Below are 23,850 nucleotides of genomic sequence, written 5' to 3'. Positions count from 1 at the left end.
GGCCTCGTGCCCAATAAAGAATTCAATTTTTGAGCATCGGAAACAATGTCTTGCAATATTTAGTTACGGTTCTGAGTTCAAACATCACCAAGGTCTATATTACATTTCATTATTTCGGAGTGGGTAATCTACGTAAGTCAAGTAATGATCCTTTCACCCAAGTTGGATGCATTGCGGTGCTGTTAAAAAAAACTAATAATCTCCACCGAAACATTCCAAATCGTGACATTGGAATTGTAAATACCAAAGTTTTCCTTGTGATATTTAGCTTTAGTCTTGCTCTTTCTTTTATTTTTTCTTGCATTTATCTACCTATATAAAAGAGGAAAAAAACTTGCACATTTTGGCCTTGGTAAGGGTTCAATGACACTAGACGTGCTAGGATCGAGCTGAAAATTTACACACCTATAGAAGGCGTTGTGTAGTTACGGCCAGAGTAGGTTTCAAATCTCTATCTCGATAACAAAGGCCCGAAACAATGCATTTTCTGCAAGTGAGTGGATGTGAGGGTTAGGGTTATCTATAAAGCTGAAGTTATCTGAGTGTGGCAGGTTTGGTAGCCTTCAACTAACACTATCTCCTGCGAGACCCTGCGGCGCAAGTTGACTAAAATTGAAAGTATGATAGAAGAAGGCTAGTTCTTCATTTCGTAGAAGATAAAATTCAAATCGAACCATGTTAAGATCAAAAATTAATTACATGAAAAAGATGCTTTTTTTTCTATGAAAATCCCTACTTTTTACGATATTTTGACCGCTGTGTCGACATTTTTCAGTGTATTTCAACCAGAATAACAAGCTACATAATGCAAAATTTTTAATTTTCAAACATTCCAATTCTAAAGGGTCGAAAAAACCCCCGAGCAACGCCGGGCGATACTGCTAGTATCTTTATAATCGCACACTTGCACGCAAAAAAACCCCAACAAAATAAAACAAAACACCGGGTGTACCACAGGGATCTGTCCTTGGTCCCCTCCTGTTTGTGGCATATATTAATGACATAGACGCCAATTTAAAGAATGCCACAGTATTGAAATATGCAGACGACATCAAGCTGTACTTTGAAATCAAGAGGACTGATACTGATGTCTACAACTCTTTCCTGCAATCAGACCTAGACACAATGCAGCAATGGATCACAGACTGGCAACTGAAACTGGCTGTGGACAAGTGTACCACCATGCATTTTGGGAGAAAAAACCCTGCGTCCACATACTCCCTCCACAACACTGATATCAAGAAATCCTCTTGCGAGCGTGACCTAGGCATCACTGTCAGCAGTGATTTGCGTTGGACAAAGCATATCTCTAAAATTGTCAAGAAGGCCGAGGGTGTCTTGGCATCACTCAGCAAGACTTTTGTTAGCCGCTCTCCAGCCATCTATTTAAAACTGTATACAGCTATGGTACGACCACACTTGGAATTCGCATCATCAGTTTGGAATCCCTATCTTGCTCAGAACATTGACCTCCTGGAATCTGTCCAGAGACGTGCAACCAAACGCATACCCTCCATCAGACACCTACCATATTCTGAGCGCCTTGTTTCCCTGGGCATGGATTCACTGAAGCTCCGGCGTCTGGCGACGGACTTGGTAAACACCCACAAGGTTATCAACCACCTCACCAACAACAACACTGAACACCTTTTTGATCTCCATGTGTCTAACACACGTGGACATGCCTACAAAGTCAGAAAACAGCACAGCTCCCATGACTTTCGGAAACATTTTTTCACGCTCAGGGTTGCTGAAGCGTGGAATAAACTGCCTGCATCAGTTGTTGACTGCCATGACACTGCATCCTTTAAGGCCCTCATGCTTCCCGAAATCCGTCGAAACTACACCTGATTATATATACACTTTAGATGAGTTGTAGTGCACCTGAGCACTGTACACAATTATTATTATTATTATTATTATTATTATTATTATAAAAGTAAGCGTATCTCTCTCGGCATTTGAAGATTTATCCAATATATACACTCTCCTTACTTGCTTGCACATCTCTCTGCCTTTATCTGTGTCTATCTATCTATCTATCTATCTATCTATCTATCTATCTATCTATCTGTCATAGTGCCATAGTGTCGAGCCACAAGCACATCGACCTAGTCGGCGAAACACTAAAAGAATACGAAGTGATAACAGGAGCAAAAATTAACCGGGAAAAGTGAGTGGGCTTGGGGCTCGGCACCTGGAAAAGCAAGCCCATGCCATCTAACAGCGTCTCCATCGTGGGACGTTGGACCGACGGACCGGTTAAATTGCTCGGTTCGGTCTGGACCTCCAAATGGAGAAGAACTGGGGCAAAATAACGACTGGGGTGGCCACTCTTACCCAGCAATGAGCCAAGAAGAAGCTATCCCTAAAAGGTCGGACGGAGGTGGCGAAAGCGTACATTGCATCTGTCATCGATTACCGTCTGACCGTCGTACCTTGTCCCGACCCTACCGTCACCAAACTGGAACGCATATTCTTCCGCTTCTTGTGGAAGGGAAGCGTTCCGATGGTTAGGCGATCCATTTGCTGTCAACACCCGCAAAATGGAGGGCTAGGCATGTCGTGGTTGATGATGCGTAGACGTGCGCTGAAACTGCGACATCTCCGGCACTTCATAGATGACAGTGAACAGGTGTGGTCGCCGTTTGTGCGGCTCACTTTCCCGCAGCTCGTGGATCAAACAGAAACCGAGGCTAGGCGAATGGCACCGTGAGTGTCGCGTTACTCTCAAGGACCAAACTTGTGCGACTTCATTACAACAAAGGTGTTCTATAGAAGGAGGGCAGATGCGACGACGTTCTCGGGCAGAATCTGGGTGTCAACGAGGAACGCCTGACCTGCCACACCTGACCCGCCTGTTCAGGACAATTTTCGGGCCGGAACCTATGGAGAATCACCAAAGATCCTTGGCCTGGCACTGCTATCGAGAAGCATTACCTGTTCTGGATAAGCTCTACAGGCACGGCTCGAAACACACTGGACCGACTAGCCCGAGATGCGGTCAGAGCGACGAAACCGTTCTGCACGCACTCTTGCAGTGTCCAACTATTTCGGACCTGTGGGCTTATGCCGAACGGCTGCTGTCACGTATGGGACAAGCCCGCCTGTCGGCCCAGTCTATCGTGACAATTGCCCCGCCACTTTCCCTCAAACCGGCAAGGCAAGGCAGTATTCATCGTACTGGTGGCCATAGTGAAAGAATGTGTGTATGGTGACCTCGAGCGAAAGGATTACAGACAAACACTTACCTCTCTGGCCCATCGCTCATCAACTTCTTCAAGTACCACATGAAAAGGGAAGTGAGAATGAAGAGGCAGGGTTTTTTCTCGTGAAAGTTTCAAAAAATGGTGAGTGAATGTAGCAAAGATGGTGCATGCGAGTGACGAAACCACTTTGAGCATGATCCTGTAAATCGAAAGAGAGAGAGAGAGAGAGAGAGAGCACTTTGCTCTCATGCGTTTATTTCCTCCCTGCCTTAGGCTACCGTGGTCTTTTCCGTTGGCTTTTCTTTCCATGGATAAACCTAATCTTGCTTTTTACATTTTCAAAATTCTTCTGTGATACATGATCCCTTTTGATCGCCTTTTTTTTACGATCCCTTTTGATCAGAATTTTACTTTTTCTTTCTCTTTTTTATCGTTTTTGTTTTTCATTTTCGAAAAGAAAAGCTCTACATTTGCATTTGTCCCTTCTGTGTTTAGCCCTATGTGGCCAATAAAGAAATCTATCTATCTATCTATCTATCTATCTATCTATCTATCTATATGTATGGGACTCCCTCTCTATCTATATATATATTCCTATGTCTCTCTCCCTCTCTCTCTATCTATATATATATTCCTATGTCTCTCTGCCTATCTCTCTCTCTCTCTATCTATCTATCTATTTACCTTTTATCTAATTATGTTTGTCTATGTTCTTCAGTCTATCTACGTATGTCCTTCATCTATCTGCATTTATTTAGCTATAGTTATCTATGCATGTAAGCTTATCTAGTTATCATTTATATTTGTCTCTCTATTTACCTGTTGAATTGTTGGTATTCATAAGTTTAAGCCCATGAAGATTTCAGTGTATGTCCTCAATAACAGTAAAGATTATAGCGTGTAGTACATCCCGCTTATGGGATTATAATTTCTGGCATTAACGTCTGAGATAATAATCACAGTTGAATCTGTTGAAGCTGTATAGAACTAAACGTATTACTTCACTATAAATCAGTCTTTAGATAATACTGTTTTGTACCATGCTGATAAATGAACCTGATTTGATAAACAATGTAAACTGATAGAATAAATACTATTTAGATAAGTTTGGGGATGAGTCCGAAGGTTGTGGAATACAACTGTGTCTGTGTTACCAGAGCACAACTTCTAGGTTCAATTCCCATCAATTTAGACAGTAATTTTTCTCTCTCTGAACTCCACAAAATTAATATCTAACATGCTATTCAGCTACTGAAGTTTGTTCGTTGATTCAAGAGACTTATGACATGAAGGTATAGGTCACAAAAGTAGTCGGTTGAACCACTCAGTATGACCTATTCAAATATTCTTTTCTACTCCAGGCACAAGGCCCGAAATTTTGGAGGAGGGCTCCAGTCAATTAGATCGACCCTAGTACGCAAATAGTAGTTAATTTATCGACCCTGAAAGGGTGAAAGGCCAAGTCGACCTCGGCAGAATATCTATACAAATATTCTTCTGTACTCTTGGCACAAGGACCGAGATTTTTGGGGAGTGGGGGCCAGTCGATTAGATCGACCCCAGTACGCAAACGATACATAATTTATAGTCCCCGAAAGGATGAAAGGCAAAGTCGACCTCGGCGGAAGAACTATACAGATATTACTAGTTACACTACACTTTTGCCTAGATGAGAAGCATAATATGATCTTTGTTATGGCACTCCTGGCATATCATCTTTTCATTTACAACGATCAACGGAACAGCCTGCTCGTGAAATTAATGTGCAAGTGGCTGAGCACTCCACAGACCCATGACACATAGTGTGACACGGCTGGCCCTTTGAAATACAGGTACAACAGAAACAGGAAGAGCGAGAGAAAGTTATGGTGAAAAAGTACAGCAGGGTTCGCCACCACCCCCTGCCAGAGCCTCGTGGAGCCTTAGGTGTTTTCGCTCAATAAACACTCACAACGCCCAGTCTGGGAATCGAAATGTTAAATGGTAAGGCGGTGAGCTGGCACAAACGTTAGCACGCCGGGTGCAATGCGTAGCCGTATTTCGTCTGCCGTTACGTTCTGAGGTCAAATTCCGCCGAGGTCGACTTTCCCTCTCATCCTTTCGGGGGTCGATAAATTAAGTACCTATTTCTTTACTGTCCACAAGGATCTAAACACAGAGAAGACAAACAAGGACAGACAAACGGATTAAGTCGATTATATCGACCCCAGTGCGTAACTGGTAGTTATTTAATCGACCCGAAAGGATGAAAGGCAAAGTTGACCTCGGCGGAATTTGCACTCAGAACGTAACGGCAGACGAAATACCGCAAAGCATTTCGCCCGGGCGTGCTAACGTTTCTGCCAGCTTGCCGCCTTCGATAAATTAAGTACCAGTTACGCACTGGGGTCGATGTAATCGATTTAATCCCTTTGTCTGTCCTTGTTTGTCCTCTCTGTGTTTAGCCCCTTGTGGGTAATAAAGAAATTGGTATTTCGTCTGACTTTACGTTCTGAGTTAAGATTCCGCCAAGGTCAACTTTGCATTTCATCCTTTCAGAGTGGATAAATTAAGTACCAGTTGCGTACTGGGGTCGATCTAATCGACTGGGCCCCTCCTCCAAAATTTCGGGCCTTGTACTTAGAGTAGAAAAGTTTTTGTTAAATGGTGTATTCTATAACATTAACTATTGTCCATTATTAACAGCCTGTTATTCTTAGGGCATTAAAACTAAAGTCAGTTATAAAATAGGTGAAAGTCTCCTAAAAATGTCAGATAATACTCTCAATTAAACTTAGGAAGAAATATTCATCACGATTTATCATTGTTAACAAACTAGCTTCTTTTTACGTTTGTATAATCTAATCTACCACTATTTCCCGATTACATGAACAAGACAATAAAGTTAATTGCCCAGAGTAGCCTTCTGCATGCAAAAGGATTGTTAAGTGCAGAACACTAAGAACATTGTATTATTTTTTGTGTCATTTTCTTTTGTCCTTCTGCCTTCCAAGCAAAAGAATAGCTTACTCTTTCGCCTTGTTTTGTTCGTGTAACAACGGCGTAGATGTAATTATTCATTATTCAAAATAAAGCGCAGGGACACAGATTCAGTAAAAAATCTGTTTTGAATTGCAATCATGAAAACGTTTTTTTGTTTTTTTTCTTGCATCATCTCTATAAATAGTCCCACTAAGAAAGAAATACGTTTGAAATTGAATAGAAGAGGGGAAAAAGCCGAAATTACTATAAACCGGGATGAAAAAAACAAGTGAAAGTTAAGAATTTGATCTTCCTAGTACAATAAGCAATATATCGTTTTTGAATAGAAATTATGAAATAAACCCTGAAGGAAGTATTAAGGGCTGAATAAGTTTTAAAATGATGTCCATTGTATGCAATATGGTTTGAGAATAGAAAAATACAGTTCTTTTCCGAGTGATATAGACTCAAAGGGCCGGTTTCTATGCCGCATATAGATATATATATATATATATATATATATATATATATATATATATAGATAGATATATACACATATATTCCCTACCTGGACGGGACGCCGGACCGTCGTAGGATTGCTCATTGTTGCCAGCTGAGTGGTCTGGAGCAGTGTGAAATGAAGTGTTTTGCTGGTCCAGGAATCGAAACCATAGTCTTACGATTACACGTCCAACACTCTAGCCACTAAGTCACGTGCCTTCATAGTTAGAGAATGTGACATTGCCTTATTTCCAAACTTTAATCGCTAAAAATCATATAAATGTTTTCATTAATGACACATAATTTTTTTAGATACCAACAAATACGAGGGTGAGTCAAAAGTTAATGCCTTTTTGTTTAGGACAGGTATAATTACAAACACAGGAACATGTATCATACATCAAAATGAAGCTGGTCCTCTGTGGATCACAAGCCTACTTCTCAACATAGTCACCGTTTCTCTCAATAGCAATGTTCCACATTCGAATGAGAGCATGTATCTCTGCCCCGTAAAATTCTGTTGACTGTTCTTTAGACCACTTCTTCACTACAGTTTTCACTTCCTCGTCCCTGGACTATCATCTCTTCGGCTCCATGAAAGAGGGTTTGAGAGGTAAACATTATTCCAGTGACGAGGAAGTGAAAACTGTAGTGAAGAAGTTGCTCAAAGAACAGTCAAAAAAATTTTACGGGGCAGGGATACATGCTCTCTTTCGAAGGTGAAACATTGCTATTGAGAGAAACTGTGACTATGTTGAGAAGTAGGGATGTGATTCACAGAGGACCAGCTCCATTTTGATGTATGATAGATGTTCCTGTGTTCATAATTATATCTGTCCTAAACAAAATGGCATTACTTTTTTGACTTACCCTCGCACATCTCAGCGTCTTTTCTAAACTGAAAGATTATATATATATATATATGTGTGTGTGTGTGTGTGTGTGTTGTGTGTGTGTGTGTGTATAAAATCATATGCATAGATACTGTTATGTACTAGCTGATGACTTGTCACATAAAGGTTTTTCAAGCGTAGTAAAACTGAATGATTGAAATTAATAACTTCACCTATTACATATTTAGAACAACTCCAGTGTTTTTTTCTTTATCGTATCGATTCTTGCTCTTATTTCACTTCACTACTTATTGTTATCGATTTCTAGTTATAGTTAACTTTTGGCGTAAATGAACGCAACTTGGAGAACGCTTAAGATGATACATACGAACGCGCACGTACATGTTCACTTCGGATGATGGCGTTAGTTTCTCAAAATTCTTTAAGGGACTAATGTAATCTGTAGGTTAAGAAGGGCGCAGCATTTCCCCAAATATTTTCAGTGTGAGTGTATAATGTATGGTTGATGTCATAAGGATTTTATAATCTTTCGAGAGAACACAAAACAAATCTAATTTTCAGTTCTATGAGATGAGGAATTATGTACATTATTTAAATTTGACGGATATTTGTCTTCATCTTGTTTGTTGTTAACTCAACATTTCGGCTGATATACCCTCCAGCCTTCATCAGGTGTCTTGGGGTAATTTCGAACCTGGGTTCTCATTTCTAAGGTATTTTTCGGGCATATGACGTAGTGGTTAAGAGCGTGGGCTACTAACCCCAAGATTCCAAGTTCGATTCCAGGCAATGACCTGAATATTAGTAGTAGTAGTAGTAGTAGTAGTAGTAGTAGTAGTAATAATAATAATATCGAATAATACCTAAGAAATGAGAACCCAGGTTCGAAATTTCCCCATGATACCTGATGAAGACTGGAGGGTATATCAGCCGAAACGTTGTGTTAACAACAAACAAGATGAGAACAAATATCCGTCAAATGTAAATAATGTGAATCTCATTTTTTAAATAGTGGCTCTCGTGGCTCATATTAAGCTATGAATAATTCTTTCTACTACATGCACAAGGCCTAAAATTTTGAAGGTGGGTGCTAATCGATTATATCGACTCCAGAATTCAACAGGTATTTATTTTATCGACCTCGAAAAAATGACAAGTAAAGTGGGCTGCGGCGGAATTTGAAATCAGGACTTAAAGACAGACGAAATGCCGCTAAGAAATTTTGTCCGGCGTTATAACGATGCCGCCAGCTTGTCGCTTTCTAATAAAACGATAAATAACGGTTTCAAAATTTTGTTCGACCGGAAGAGGTAAGTCTATTACATCGACCCTAGTGATCAACTGATATTTATTTTATCGATCCCGAAAGGATGAAAGGCAAAGATGACCTTGGCAGGAATTTGAACTCAAAATGTAGAAACAGACGAAATACCTATTTCTTTACTACACACAAGGGGCTAAACACAGAGGGGACAAACAATGGCAGACAAATAGATCAAGTCGATTACATATATATATATATATATATATATATGTGTGTGTGTGTGTGGTGTGAAATCAAGAGCTTCTATATAAATTCTTCCCATCACATCGGTTTTCAAAATATTGGTCGGTCAGGGCCTATATTAGAAGATGCTTGCCCAAAGAACCGCAAAGTAAAACGGAACAGAAACCATGTAGTTGCGAAGGGAACGTCTTAACAACACAGCCATACAAGGGTTTGAGAAGCTTTCCTTTGTATATATATATATATATATGTAAAAAAATTCCAATGCTATAAATGTAATTTGTTTTCCTCTTAACAAGATTTATCACAGTAATAAAGGAGGATTAGAAATTGTACTGAGATAAGTATATTTGGGAAAAGAGGAAGCATTGATAGAGGTGTAGTGGGAGGAAAGATAGAGAGTAACACATGTAATTTAAGTAAATAAATGCATTGCATGGCTTATTTGGTGAAAGGCTTTTTTTTTTATTAATCGCTGTATTTACATACGTGTTAAGTGAGAGTGTTGGAGGCGGAGAAGGCAACGTCGATAAAGGTGTGGTTGAAGAAGTAGAACGAGCTGATGTTATTGTTTGATTGTGCGTTATTATAAGAAATGCAGTGAGGTTTATTTATGCATTTAAGGTCTTGTCTATTCATATTATAAAACAAATAAGTAGGTGATGTCTTAATAGAGCTGATCACACACACACACACACACACATACGCGTGTGTGTCTGTGTGTGTTGAAGGGACTCACTTTGTTGTCACATGATTACCTGTCCACGCCCACTGCGCGGCATCGTGGGTAAGTGACTTCTACTATAACCCCGGGCCGACAGTTGCCTTGTGATTGAATTTGCTAGGCGGAAACTGTACGAGGACCCGTTACATACAAACATACATACATACATATGTGTGTGCGTATAAAGAGAGAGAGAGAGAGAGAGAGAGAGAGAGAGAGAAATAGTGTAATTTATGGGTTTATAGAATCGTGCTACTATCACAGAAAGCTCCTCTAATGGACTCGTCTAGCAGACCACATGGAAATCCAATACAGAGGAGTAAGATGCAGAGTTCCATGCATTTGAAATTCAGGGCATCTAATCGATGAACTTATCTTATGAGTATATAAACTATAAAACGTCAGGTGGTATGGGATGTGAATATATTTATTTAACCACTTACCATCCTTAGGATTATGGTTGTTTCGTATTATTATTAATTGAAGTTAAGGTATCCTCCAGTGTTATTAATACGTCCAGGAATGCCATCTGATTGTCTTTTTCCTCTTCCATTGTGAACTGTATGGATGGTTTTATTGAGTTCACATGATCTAACAGTACTTGGACATCTTCTTGGTGGGGCCAGAGTATAAAAGTGTCATCATCATATCGTAGCCTTAGTGTTGGTTTTAGTGGTGTTGATCCTAAAGCCAAATTCTCAAAGTATTCCATGTGTATATTGGCTATTACCGGTGATAATGGCGAACCTATAGCTAAACGCTCCCCTTATCGATATATATCAGTGTCCATACTGAAGTAGGTAGTTTCTACACAGAAGGTCAACATTTCCATGAAGTTTCTTATTGGTATATTAATGCGTTCTTTTAGATGGGTGTCTGTCACTAGTTTTTCTTGTATAGTGCTTCACTTGTTGGGAATTTGGTGAACACGCTTATCACATCTAGACGCACCATCTGGCTGGATTCAATAGGAGTATCCTTGATCAGTAACCATGATCTTCTGGTGATGTGAAGACCAGATACTATCATGTGGAGAATCGTTGAGTACCACATACTATCAAGTACCATATACTATCAAGTACCACATACTATCAAGTGGAGAATGGTAGGGAAATCCAATGCCTATGCTAATGGATCTAAGAAATGTAACTTATGCATAGCTGGAAGATCGCATATTCCTTTTTGTTCCATGATTTTCCCTACACTGCTTAATCCCAGATCGGAACTGTTTAGTAATTGCAAGCATATGGACAGGTTTCTTTTGTCCTTGTCAAACTGGAAGACACCAGACACACTCTCAAGACCTCAATAGGCCCGTGGCCATGATAGACTCTTGCTCAAGTTGCCGTGCGGCGGAACTGAACACGAAGCTACATGGTCGCAAAGTGAGCTTCTTAACCAAAGATCCATGTCTTCCTTAATTTTGATGTAATTTGATAAGCCATAATATTCGTTCTCAAATATATTTTCCATAAAAAAAGAGAAAAAGAAATATCAAATATTATCTAGATGAGGCTAGGTATAAAAAAAAAGTCTAAAATATTTTTCCATAAGATAGCAAAAGCGTAATTTTCGGCTTTCGCCTCAATAGATGGCTTATAACTGTATTAAGAAACAAAAATGGATATAAGCGAAGAATATTAATCTGCCTGCGCATACGCACAATGATACATACGATCGAAACACGTTCAGATTTGTCTTCATAGTACAGAGATAGCAAATTCTCTCCCTTCTCCTTTTGTCTGTAACTTTCATTTGGGTAAATGAATTTTACTCTCATTGAAATTATGATTTTATTCGATTAAAATCTATCCCCAGTTCACTGCATTAAGTATAGTGCCTCCGATCCACGTTTAGTAAGATGTATACGTGATATTAATGGCACGTTTGATGCGGAGCAACAACATTTAGCCGTTGAATAAGTCATTATTTTAAACCTCTTTCCATTTGTTACTGAGTATGGAATAAGAATACCAGCTGCAAATATAATCATGGGCCGAGGATGAGCTAAGGGTAAAAAAATAACCAGCGGTTGTATTAAACTGTAAAAATTCTTAAGAGCGACTAGCAGCACATTGGCAAATGTACACGTGACTATTCTTTTATTAGTTTCAGTCATTTTGATGCGGTCATGCTGGAGCACGGCCTTTAGTCGAGCAAATCGATCCCAGGACTTATTCTTTGTAAGCCTAGTACTTATTATATCGGTCTCTTATGCCGAACCGCAAAGTTACGGGGACATAAACACACCAGTATCGAAGTCAAGCGATGTTGGGGGGACAAACACACACACACACACACACACACACACACACCACACACACACACACACACACACACACACACACACATATATATATATATATATATATATATATATATATATATATATATATATATATACGACGGGCTTTCAGTTTCCGTCTACTAAATTCCCTCACAAGGCTTTGGTCGGCCCGAGGCTATAGTACCACGCAGTGGGACTGAACCTGGAACCATGTGGCTGGTAAGCAAACTACTTACGACACAGCCTCTCCTGCGACTATAATAGTTGATAAGTTTTGTTATTGTTTGGTTGTTATTGATGATGATGATGATGATGATGATGAGTTTTTCTTACCTTTTGTTTTTAAGGATACTTTGACAGATGTGTCATCTGATGTTTTCCGATCAGCTGTTGAAACAGAAGGTCAACCGAACGTTGCCCAGAACCCGGTTAATCGCAGATCCTATCGTGCTCGGAGTTTGCCAACGGGATATACCTGTGAATATAGAGACGAAGAAGCGTCAGGGGACACAGAACAATTCGAAACGGAAAGGAAAATGCGAAGGAAAAAAGACTCGATCGCAAATTTCGTCGTCGGTCTGTTCTTCGTAATCGATCTGAATTCGATCGAGAAATTCCTGAAATTATTGTAAACCCTCCCGAAGAGCCATATCGCCGCTCGGCACGATCTCGCACTCTTTCAGCTTCGTCCGTTAGCAGTAGAAAACAACAAGAGAATAATGTTAAACGTAAGCCAATTCGTAAAGAAGACGTAGTGTGCGATGAGAAGAAGAGCGAGAAACTTACCGAGAAAAGAAGTGACAGCCACAATAAGATACAACGGCAGGATGCAGTCTGCTACAGCAGTTCGTCAAACAGCTTAACCTCAGAGAGTAAGGTTGATATACAGGGAAATGACAAAGCTAAAACACTGGAAGCAAATGATTACAGCATAAAAAAATCGTCTGCTGATGACAAGAAAAATAAATTCCGCTCAGTGAGTTTGACTCCTACACGTGTTCGAACACTCGACGTAACGCCAGTATTTCGCTCTAGTACCTACGATGTACCAATGGTTAGAGGGAATGATCTACTTGCACCAGACACTAGTCCTAACAAATGTCGAAGGATCACCCTACCTTTGTGCCAGGATCTGGGTTTGGCTGCTCAAAAAGCCAAAGGAGATCAAGGTAAGAAATATTTTATCTTGTATTCTTTTATTCATTTATTTGTTTCAGTAAGTTGACTGTGGCCATGCTGGGGCACTGCTTTTAGTCGAATAAATCAACCCCAGGAGTTATTCTTTGTAAGCCTAGTACTTATTCTATCGTTTTTTTTTGCCAAACTGCCAAGTTACGGGAACGTAAACACACTAACATCGGTTGTCAAGCGAAGATGAGGGGACAAACACAGACACAAATATATATATATATATATATATATATATATATATATATATGTAATATATGTACACACACACATATATATACGACGGGCTTCTTTCAGTTTCCGTCGGCCAAATCCACACACACACAAGGCTTTGGTCTTCCCGAGGCTATAGTAGAAGACACTTGCCCAAGGTGCTACGCAGTGGGACTGAACTCGTAACCATGTGGTTGGTAAGCAAGCTACTTACCACACAGCCACTCCTGCTCCCATAGAATACATTCCCTCGACCGCGAGTCCGCTGCTCTAACCACTAGGCCATGTGCCTCCACTCACCGGCAATTTAAGATCCTGATATTTGAAGATATCGTTCTCTATAAAATTCTAGCACTGTGTGGATACAGCTCTCTCCTCTCGATTGTTGGATTATGAGAATCAAGGATGGTAGTCTGTGATGGTGTTTGGCTAATTAAAGCAATTAACGATTCCATAGTACATACTGATGCCAAGTTATCCTCAACTGCTAAGATCAGCCATAGTTTTAAATTCAGTCTCAAATAGGATAACTATTGCAGTTCAGCTATGTTTGTTGTGTAGCATATCCCAACACCAGTTATACAGCATATCTCTGAATTTTCATTATTATATTATATTCAGTCCATATTGAATTACTTACGCTTTCAATTCTTAACACACTTTCCTCCTTATACCATTATTATATAAGCTATTCGATTCGTGGTAAACTGTCTACACCTTAAATTAACAAGTAATTGAGTATCACACAGTCACCTTTATCTTTACCATAATTCTTGGTCTAGCTCAGAGTGATATAATCTGTGACGAGGCTGGATCAATGAATTACAGGCAAAATCCATCTACAATTTCATTTTCCACTCCGTTCCACTCAGACGGCTTTGGTTGACTGGAGTGTGTAGCAAAAGGCCTTTACTCAAGATAGTGGTATATGGGAATCGAACCCGAACATAGTCCTCATGATTGCAAAAAAAAAATCCTTCTAAACCGCTCAACCATGCTTTTCAGATGCTTTTTACTTGTTTCACTCATTTGACTACGGCCATGCAGAAGCAGCCTTTAGTCGAAAAAAATCGATCCCACGAGTTTTTCTTTGTAAACCTTCTACTTATTCTATCGGTCTCTTTTACCGAACCGCTAAGTTACGGGGACGTAAACACGCCAACATCAGTTGTCAAGCGATGGTGAGGGGAAAACCACAGGCACATACACACACACACACATACATACATATATATGTATATATATATATATATATATATATATATATATATATATATAGATAGATAGATAGATAGATAGATTCAGATTAAAAATAGGCTTACCTTTGCGTTGGATACATCAGTGAGTATACCCTACTGAATCTAAATTTGCCTTATATTGTGATATTTTATTACCTTGTTAATACCATTAATAACGGTAATAATACATCTTTATTTTATGTATGTATATGTATATGTATATGACGGGCTTCTTTCAGTTTCCGCCTACCAAATCCACTCACAAGGCTTTGGTTGGCCCGAGGCCACAGTAGAAGACACTTGTCGAAGGTACAACGATATGGGATTGAACCTGAAACCATGTGGTTGAAAAGCAAGCTTCTTACTTCACAGCCACGCCTGCGTCTGTATCAATAAGATTACAATTTCATTGATAACTACATACCATTTTATAATATTACGTGTGCGAATGCCAAATATACAGTGGCTATCAACTCTTATTTAGAGAGAATAATCTATTAACAAGAATACGAAATGAGTGTCGTAATTATCTCTAATGGTTTACGATATCAATTTGCCATTAGAAACATTCACATGTCACTGATTGAGCAATTTCTGTTAAATGTAATTTTCAGTTTAATGTTTAACAAGAAAAATTATAAGTATCTACATTTCTGTTACAACATTTGCCCATCTTGTGATCTTACACTTCCTGACCTGCTTATTGATATAAATTGAGAATAATAAATAGTATTTTATGAATAAAAAACTATGGACTATAATTTATATACTTCGATTATAATAATCAACTATTCAAAATGTAGTCTTTTTGATTTTTAAAAGGTCACGTAATCTTAATTACAGAGACTCATTACTTACTAGTGAGCATTAAATAGACGTTAAATTGATTCAATTAGATCTGGTTGGTGTGTATTTATGTTCATAAGAAGTGATTTAATAAAGGTTTTGTCAGAGAAACAGCCAACAATAATTGCTGCTGAAGACATAAACTATATGGTATACATTAAAATTCTAGTTAATGAGAGCAAACTTCGACAATGGACCAATGACAAATTATATAGGAATTATTTTAGTACAGTAATTATATAGAAATATAAACAAGTGACAGGAAATGTTAAATGTATTAGGCTGGTCGAAAGATAATTGCGGTTTTTAACCGTCACCTCAGAGCTATGTGCCTCCGTTAAGAATAAATAATTGTTCTTAATTTAATCACAAGGCAAATAGTATCAAAGGAAGTGAGTAGAAGATACCATCGGCCGAAGTGCTTATTTCAACGGTCATAGAAGGATGAAAGGTGAAAGTGTCTCTGGAAGAATTCAAGTTCCCCCAAGGTAAACTTTGTCTTTCATCTCGGAAGGAGTACCGCAAGGCATTGTTTCTGACGCTCAAACGATTCTGCCAATACCCTTAGAACTAATAATAATCATTAGATTCTACACAATTATGACAAGAAATCTGTCTATTCCAGTAGACTGGAATTCTAAATTCCTGAAAGCGATTAATTCATCAAAGAAGTTTTGAGTTGTTGCTTCGTTAATGAAGACTTTTCTGAGAAGTTATTGAGATGTTTGACAAATAGTTGGTTGTAGACAGATTTTGAGAGTACGGTAGGTGAAGCAGAATTTCCCAGTTCAGTTCGTTCGGTTTCTATAGAGCCTTATGTGTGGTATATGGTTGGGTGTTGTCATGGAGACGCACACACGTATGCGTGCGTGCGTGCGTGTGTGTTTGTGTGTGTGTATGTGTGTGTGTGTGTTTGTGTGTGACATACGATTTCGACAGATCGGTAAATTTTAGTTCAGAATATGAAATATGTCCATTCATTAAAACTTGACGTAGAGTGAAGAAATTGATTTATAACTTCAAGTCCTCTTGCAACACGTGAGACTATCAGAGATTGAAGTTCTCTCTTCGCTCTTTGTCTCGTTTCCACTGTCCCTTTTAGAGAATGAAACTGCGTGTGTCTAGAAAGACTTGATTTGATGAAAGGATTTCTAAGGAAAGATGATATCGATGGAAGTGTACTCCAACCGGTGTGCCACTTCACCTGCCATTAGAGCCTCACCGTCGGTGTGTCGGAGTGGACTTAACCTCGCCTACCTTTGTGGTTCTGGTTTATTTTGGTACAGATCACCAGTCGATCACATCACCCCGCTACTTGACTGCTACTTAATTATTTTTCCACCAATATCATGAAAGAGAGAACCAAAATGAATTAGCTTTAACTGTCTTGAGAATTCGTCTAATACACTTACATTCTGCATAATAGCACTTATCATATACTTTAATTACAGTAAAGACATTTTGAAATCCAGTCACGCCTCTGTTTTCAGTTATATTTCTTGTAAATTCAGTCGGAAGGAAAGAATCATTCACTTTGCTTTTCGCTAGAATTCATTTAATTTTCATTAATCTTAGACTTCTAAGTAATAACTCTACACATCTCTTATATATATATATATATTATATATATATATATATATATAAGAGATGTGTAGAGTTATTACTTAGAAGTCTAAGATTAATGAAAATTAAATGAATTCTAGCGAAAGCAAAGTGAATGATTCTTTCCTTCCGACTGAATTTACATATATATATATGATATGATGAAGAAACTGTCCTCTAAATTACGTCTCATTTTAACAGATATAATTATCAAAATTACATAAAAATATCTTGTAATACTAAAGAGTAAATTCATTCAATAAAATAGCCATTGCCTTCAACCACGACCTCCAGACGACTTTAGAATCTTCTGCAACTCTTCTAGACGGTCTCCTTGCTTAAGTTGGTGAATGGTGCCAAAACCCTTGCTTTCATTTCATCTTTGATATTACAAAGAGCTTTGTTCGTCTCTCGTCCAACTGCGCCTCACACGTAATAATAATTAAGGGGGTTGCAGTCTGGCGAGTTAAGTGGCCAGATGTTAGGGGTAATGTGGTCGCAGAAATTGTCTGACAGCCATGACTGAGTTCTCCTGCTTGTGTATGATGATGCAGAGTCCTATCACCAGACATAGGGTCTTTCAGCAGCAACCCTTTTGACCCAGGGCAACACTAACTCCGCCAGGCACTTGATGTAGACCTCCGTGTTGAGAGTGAGGCCGTGTGGGAAAATGAATGGAAGCAGGATGTCGTCATCACAAGCGATCACTCCAAACATCACGCTGCGGATTGGAAGTTTGATTTTCATCACTTTCGGTTTTTTCTCACAGACGGTGCCCAACTGCCCCTGCTATACTGTGTAGTCAACAAAATCAAAAACAAACAGTGCACATGCGTTAAATAAAAAAATATCGAATGACGATAATTTGCCCATCGCAGCCTGTATGTGTGTGTATATATATATATATATATATATATATATATATATATATATATATATATATATATATATATATAAATGCATATAATGTGTGTGTGTATATATATATATATTATATATATATATATATACATATTATTTCGATATATTTATCATTCTCGTTTCACTTCCCTCATTTTTTCTGAATGTCAATTATTTTCGCAGCCTAATGTATCTATAATTAACTTTGTATAATAGTGTTAGATGTTTGTCTAGCGTAGTGAATTATAGTGAAATTGTATATTTTACATAACGAGCTGCATGTTGTTGCTGCTGTTGTTAGTTTAATGTTACTCATCTATGCGCGATTGCGTTTACGTAGTCAATTATTTGGACTGTTCGGTGATTAGATGTATCTAGCAACGCATGATTAGAGATAAATACGTTTGTTTAGTTGTTATTTATTTATTCATTTAAGTGGGGAAGTTCAGTATTTTACTCTCTAAGGCGAATATCAACGAGATTGTATCTCTATTCGCAACTAAATATCGCAACTATTAGCCGTAAATGAGGACTACTAGTCATTTTGCCTGAAACTCTAACGATTTTCTTAATCTGTTGCCTTACTTTAGTGTGTAGTGATCGTGTATATATATATATATATGTATGTATGTTTGTATGTATGTATGTATGTATATTACTGGTAGTTTCAGGTCATAGCTGCGGCCATGCTGATGCACTGCCGTTTAAAAATATGGAACGCTTCACGAATTTGCGTGTCATCCTTGCGCAGAAGTCATGCTAAATTTCTCCGTATCGTTCCAATTTTAGAATGTGTACCGCCGTAGCTAGTATATATATATCGTGGCAGCCGTCGGTTACGACGACGAGGGCTCCAGTTGATATGACCAATGCAACAGCCTGCTCGTCTCGTGAAATTAACGTGCAAGTGGCTGAGCATTCCACATACACGTGTACCCTTAACGTAGTTCTCGGGGGAGATTCAGCGTGATACAGAGTGTGACAAGGCTGGCCCCTTTGAAATACAGGTACAACAGAAACAGGAAGAAAGAGTAAGTGAAAGTTGTGGCGAAAGAATACAGTAGAATTTGACACACACACACAACCCTGCTGGAGCTTCGTGGAGCCTTAGGTGTTTTCGTTCAATAAACACTAACAACACCCGGTCTGGGAATCTAAATTCAATGACCGCGAGCCTGCTGCCCTAATCACTGGGCCATTGCCGAGTCCGCTGCCCTAATCACTTGGCCATTGCACCTCCACACCCACACACACACAAATATATATATATGTATATACGTTGTAAAAAGTGTAAAGTGAATTACATCTTTACGTATTTGCTTCTTTGCGGATTTGCTTTACGTATGTACGTATTTGCTTTACGTATTTGCTTTACGTATTTGCTTCCGTCATAAACGATCAACAAGAGGATCGTATAAGAATGTGTTCTGGATATTATACGGTAAAGATATGTTACAAACTTTCCTAAATGCGTACTTCCTTTTTTACCTTATTTCGTAAACAAACAAACCGCTTTAGTTTGCAATATTGCTGGAAATGTGCGTCAGAAATGATGTGTTATGATCCTTTTGATAATTATTCTTTATCAGTGATTCTCAAAGAGCACCAATATAATTTCTGAACGATTAAAAAATGACCTTCATTTTCGTGTCATGGAGAAATGATTGTTTCTTGTTTTAAAAAAATTTGTTGAAAGCTAAGCTGCTGTTATTGACATCCAGTAAATCTTTCGACCACGTCTGGTATGAAGATCTTTTAATAAGGTGACCTATTTCTTGGTTCCATCCGTATTGTTGATAATCCAAATCGGAAGTGTTTACAGATCCTTCTCCGACCTTAGTGACGTGTTAATTTAATCTCACGCACTTAGTAGTAGCTTCAACAAAAGCGTCCTTATTTTGTCTGTACTCTCTTTTGGGTATTTATTTCAACACGAAAATATACCCCACTTTATACGCAGGGAGACTAGGGTGTGTCTTAATCAATGAAGGAGCTTCTATGGAGACATTTGAACTAATAGAAAAAAATCTCCCTCAACTCAAACACTCTCAACTGTAATTGGATATTCACAATTCTTCAAAGACCTACTCGATGGTCATAATCAAAGTTCTTTTGACAATAAGTCTGCTCATCCCGGGCCGACTTGGAGCCAAACAAGAATGACTTTAATCTTGGATAATTAGTAATAGTCTTTAAAGTACAAGATACATGCTAGTTGTTTAGTATTAAGTAATTTTATCGAAGTTATTCCAGTCATAAATATTTTATTCTTTTGCACATTTCGCGAACTACACTATATAATGTGTTTTCTTTTAAAAACACCGTAGTTCGATCTGAAAGCGATATGGTCATTAATTTTTAACAGATCGAGCGATCAAACGGATTCTCCTTTGTTACTATAGTGCTCATGCGTGAAGAACGAGGCCTCCATGTCGCACACAAAGATCTTCCGAATAACAGACATTCAATAACCATTACCCCCAACAATATTTTAACTGTCGAGTATTAAGCTCTCTTAGTTTACGTTGTTCCCTTAAACAAAGCATTATACATTGTCCTAATCTCCCTTTAATGCTAATAAAAATTAAAATCGGGGGTATCGGATGGTTAACTGCGTGAGTTAAATTAATTTAAATTATTTACGTAATAAGAATTTTAAAACTTCAAGTGACGTAAAGTAATACCCCTTTTACAACCAACGGTAGAGCTCGAAATAGATAAAGCTATAAATAATCCTTTCCACCATAGACACAAAGCATGACATTGGGGGTGGGAGTCGATTACATCCATCCAGGTGCTCAACTAGAACTTATTTTTTCGACCACGAGAGGATGAAAAGTAAAGACAATCACGGTGGTATTTGAATTCAGGATGTAAAGAGTCGGAAGAAATACCATTAAGCTTCTTTGTCCGGCACAGGAACGATTCAACCAGCCCGCCCCCCTAATAAAACACTAAATAATATTTTCTACTATAGGCACAAGGCCTGAAATTTTGGGGGAGGGGATCCAGTCGATTAGATCGACCCCAGTACGTAACTGGTACTTAATTTATCGACCCCGAAAGGATGAAAGGCAAAGTCGACCTCGGTGGAATTTGAACTCAGAATGTAGCGGCAGACGAAATACCTATTTCTTTACTACCCACAAGGGGCTAAACACAGAGAGGACAAACAAGGACAGACAAACGGATTAAGTCGATTATATCGACCCCAGTGCGTAACTGGTACTTATTTAATCGACCCCGAAAGGATGAAAGGCAAAGTCGACCTCAGCGGAATTTGAACTCAGAACATAGCGGCAGACTCAGCATTTCACCCGGCGTACTAACGATTCTGCCGCCTTTAAAACACTAAATAATAACGTGCAAATACTGGCTATTAAGTTTTAGCGAGTCGAGCGACCAAATATACGCTGCCTTGATTTTGTAGAGCTCGTACCTACACGCTTTATCTACTCTGAATTCCCACGTTAAGAAAAATAACAAAATATTTAATTTATATTTCAACAAGTTATCTTATAATATTCCTTAGGTCAAGTACTTAATGACTGTTTCATTGTTTTATTGATAGTCGACCACAGAATTTCACATTTGATTTGTTGATTCCATTTGCAATCCTCAATAATTGGTGTGACAAAATCTATCTGGAGATAACGTTTCACATTAGTAATTACTTATCGACAAACTCCCACTCAGATAATTTTATTATTGATGGAATGTATACAATTTTTTTTTTGTTAACTTCAATATTCTTTTGTTCAGTTCTTGCCTGCCAGTCTTTTCAAATCAATTCTCATAGAATATTTTCTTGGAGAATTCAGTTTTTTTTTCTTCTCATTTGTCAAATGGGATTGACTGGAAGCAGATTTTTTTTTTTTCGTTCCTTGTATCTTGGCAACTCCTTTTGAACAAATTACTGTTGCAATGTGACTGATGTCTTTTAAGGCGACGACCTGACAGAATCGTTACAGCGCTAAGGCGGCGAGCTGGCAGAAACGTTAGCACGCCGGGCGAAATGCGTAGCCGTATTTCGTCTGCCATTACGTTCTGAATTCAAATTCCGCCGACTTCGACTTTATTTTCATCTTTCGGGGTCGATTAATTAAGTACCAGTTACGCACTGGGATCGATATAATCGACTTAATCCGTTTGTCTGTCCTTGTTTGTCCTCTCTGTGTTTAGCGCCTTGTGGGTAGTAAAGAAACAGGTATATCGTCTACTGCTACGTTCTGAGTTCAAATTCCACCGAGGTCGACTTTTCCTTTCTTCCTTTCGGGGTCGATTAAATAAGTACCAGTTACGCATTGAGGTCGATCTAATCAACTTAATCCGTTCGTCTGTCCTTGTTTGTCTCCTCTTTGTGTAGCCCCTTGTGGGCAGTAAAGAAATAAGAAACGATAGCACGCCGGGCGAAATGTTTAGTTGTATTTCGTCTGTCATTACGTTCTGAGTTTAAATTCTGCCGAGATCGACTTTGCCTTTCATCCGTTCGGAGTTGATAAATTAACTACCAGTTGCGTACTGGGGTCAATCTAATCGACTGGCCTCCTCCCTCAAAATTTCGAGCCTTGTACTGTGTAGAAAAAAAAACAAAACAGAATCGTTACAGCACCGGAGAAAGTTCTTAGCCGCATTTCTTTCGGCTTCACGTTCGGAGTTCAAATTTCGCCGAGGTCGACTTTACTTTTTGTCCTCTCTGGGTCTATAAAATAAGCACCAGTTGGATCCTGGGGTGCTTATCCCCCTCCCCCACAATTGCTGGCCTTGTTCTAAAATTTGAAAACAATATAACATGTCATTTCTTGATTATGATTCAATTAAATTTTTTTTAAAGGGTTTTCTGTTTTTTTATTTTTCCAGTGAATGTACCACCTTCAAATCCACACGAAGTGATTTTGCATCGAAACAAGGATGATAGCAGTTGCCGAAGTAAGTTGAATACATTTTGTTTTTATCTCGTATTGACATCTTACAATTTAGACGTAAAAACAAGCAAGCAAATAAGCTAAATTCAGTATCAAACATTGAATATGATTGCCACTTAGGAAGGATAATTAGTACGGAAACTGATGCATATTGATGCAGTAGTGTTGTTACCATGTTTGTTTTTGTATTCAGGTAGTCTCTATCATAGGATTCTCCAATCAGACATAATTTATTCCAAGCTTAAACCTCTTCGAAGAATCCTAGGCATACAGTTATAAGTTTGCCATTTCAAGAAAACATTCGACCAGAGCAATGTCTTAATCAATGAATGTGTCCTTGTGTCTCGCCCGCTATTTTACGACAAATACGTTTAACCGGTAATTGAAGATTAAATTAGCTGGACTATTCATCAACAGGGAAAGAAGAAGAAAAAATCAGTGTGTAATTTACGATTGAGTTATTATAATGGTACTATTGATAGCTAAAAAAAAAAGAAAAAAAAAGAATTATTCTATGCCACATAGTGTATCAATTTCCATGGCGACATAGAAGGCAGAGAGTAGTAAGACTACTATAATGGAAGCATCAACAATAGCGACAACCTGAGCTACATACAGCAAGGTGTTGGCCTTCCAGCTGCAGATATTCTTACCACGCATAACGTTGTCATGGAAACGCTGCCTTCGTTATTTTCAAATCCCATATTGGACTTGTTCTCGTTATTTACAGATATTTTCTTTTCGTTTTCTGATATTTTGTTATTTATTTCCCTCCTTTTTCTGTTTTTTTTTTTGTTTTTACTTATACTTATTTGCTGCTGTTATTGTTAGTTTTGTGAGACTCGGTGAATGTGGCGAATTTCACAATCAAATCGATTTATAAATAATACTTTAC

General features: G+C 38.5%; 2 protein-coding genes and 1 non-coding gene across 3 annotated transcripts in view; 2 read left to right on the top strand and 1 right to left on the bottom strand.

Annotated features, from left to right (window-relative positions):
• The window catches only part of LOC115214426 (regulating synaptic membrane exocytosis protein 2), a 199,416-nt gene extending 186,707 nt beyond the window's left edge, over positions 1-12,709 (top strand). The window contains exon 6 of the mRNA XM_036504805.1: positions 12,391-12,709. Within this exon, the coding sequence (XP_036360698.1) occupies positions 12,391-12,675 (285 nt within the window). The 3' untranslated portion in view covers positions 12,676-12,709. The remainder of the gene's footprint in view (positions 1-12,390) is intronic.
• LOC115214425 (regulating synaptic membrane exocytosis protein 1-like) overlaps positions 12,677-23,850 on the top strand; it is a 140,295-nt gene continuing 129,121 nt past the window's right edge. Inside the window, exons 1-2 of the mRNA XM_036504804.1 lie at positions 12,677-13,212; positions 22,891-22,959. Of these exons, the coding sequence (XP_036360697.1) occupies positions 13,095-13,212; positions 22,891-22,959 (187 nt within the window). The 5' untranslated portion in view covers positions 12,677-13,094. The remainder of the gene's footprint in view (positions 13,213-22,890; positions 22,960-23,850) is intronic.
• On the bottom strand, positions 18,737-18,843 carry LOC115214592. The gene has a single exon (XR_003881928.1). It is a non-coding gene; the product is annotated as a U6 spliceosomal RNA (small nuclear RNA).

This window comes from Octopus sinensis, linkage group LG7, assembly GCF_006345805.1.
Source record: "Octopus sinensis linkage group LG7, ASM634580v1, whole genome shotgun sequence".
Lineage (NCBI taxonomy): Eukaryota > Metazoa > Mollusca > Cephalopoda > Octopoda > Octopodidae > Octopus > Octopus sinensis.
Note: the sequence above shows the minus strand (reverse complement) of the source record. Positions and strands in the feature narration are given on the sequence as shown.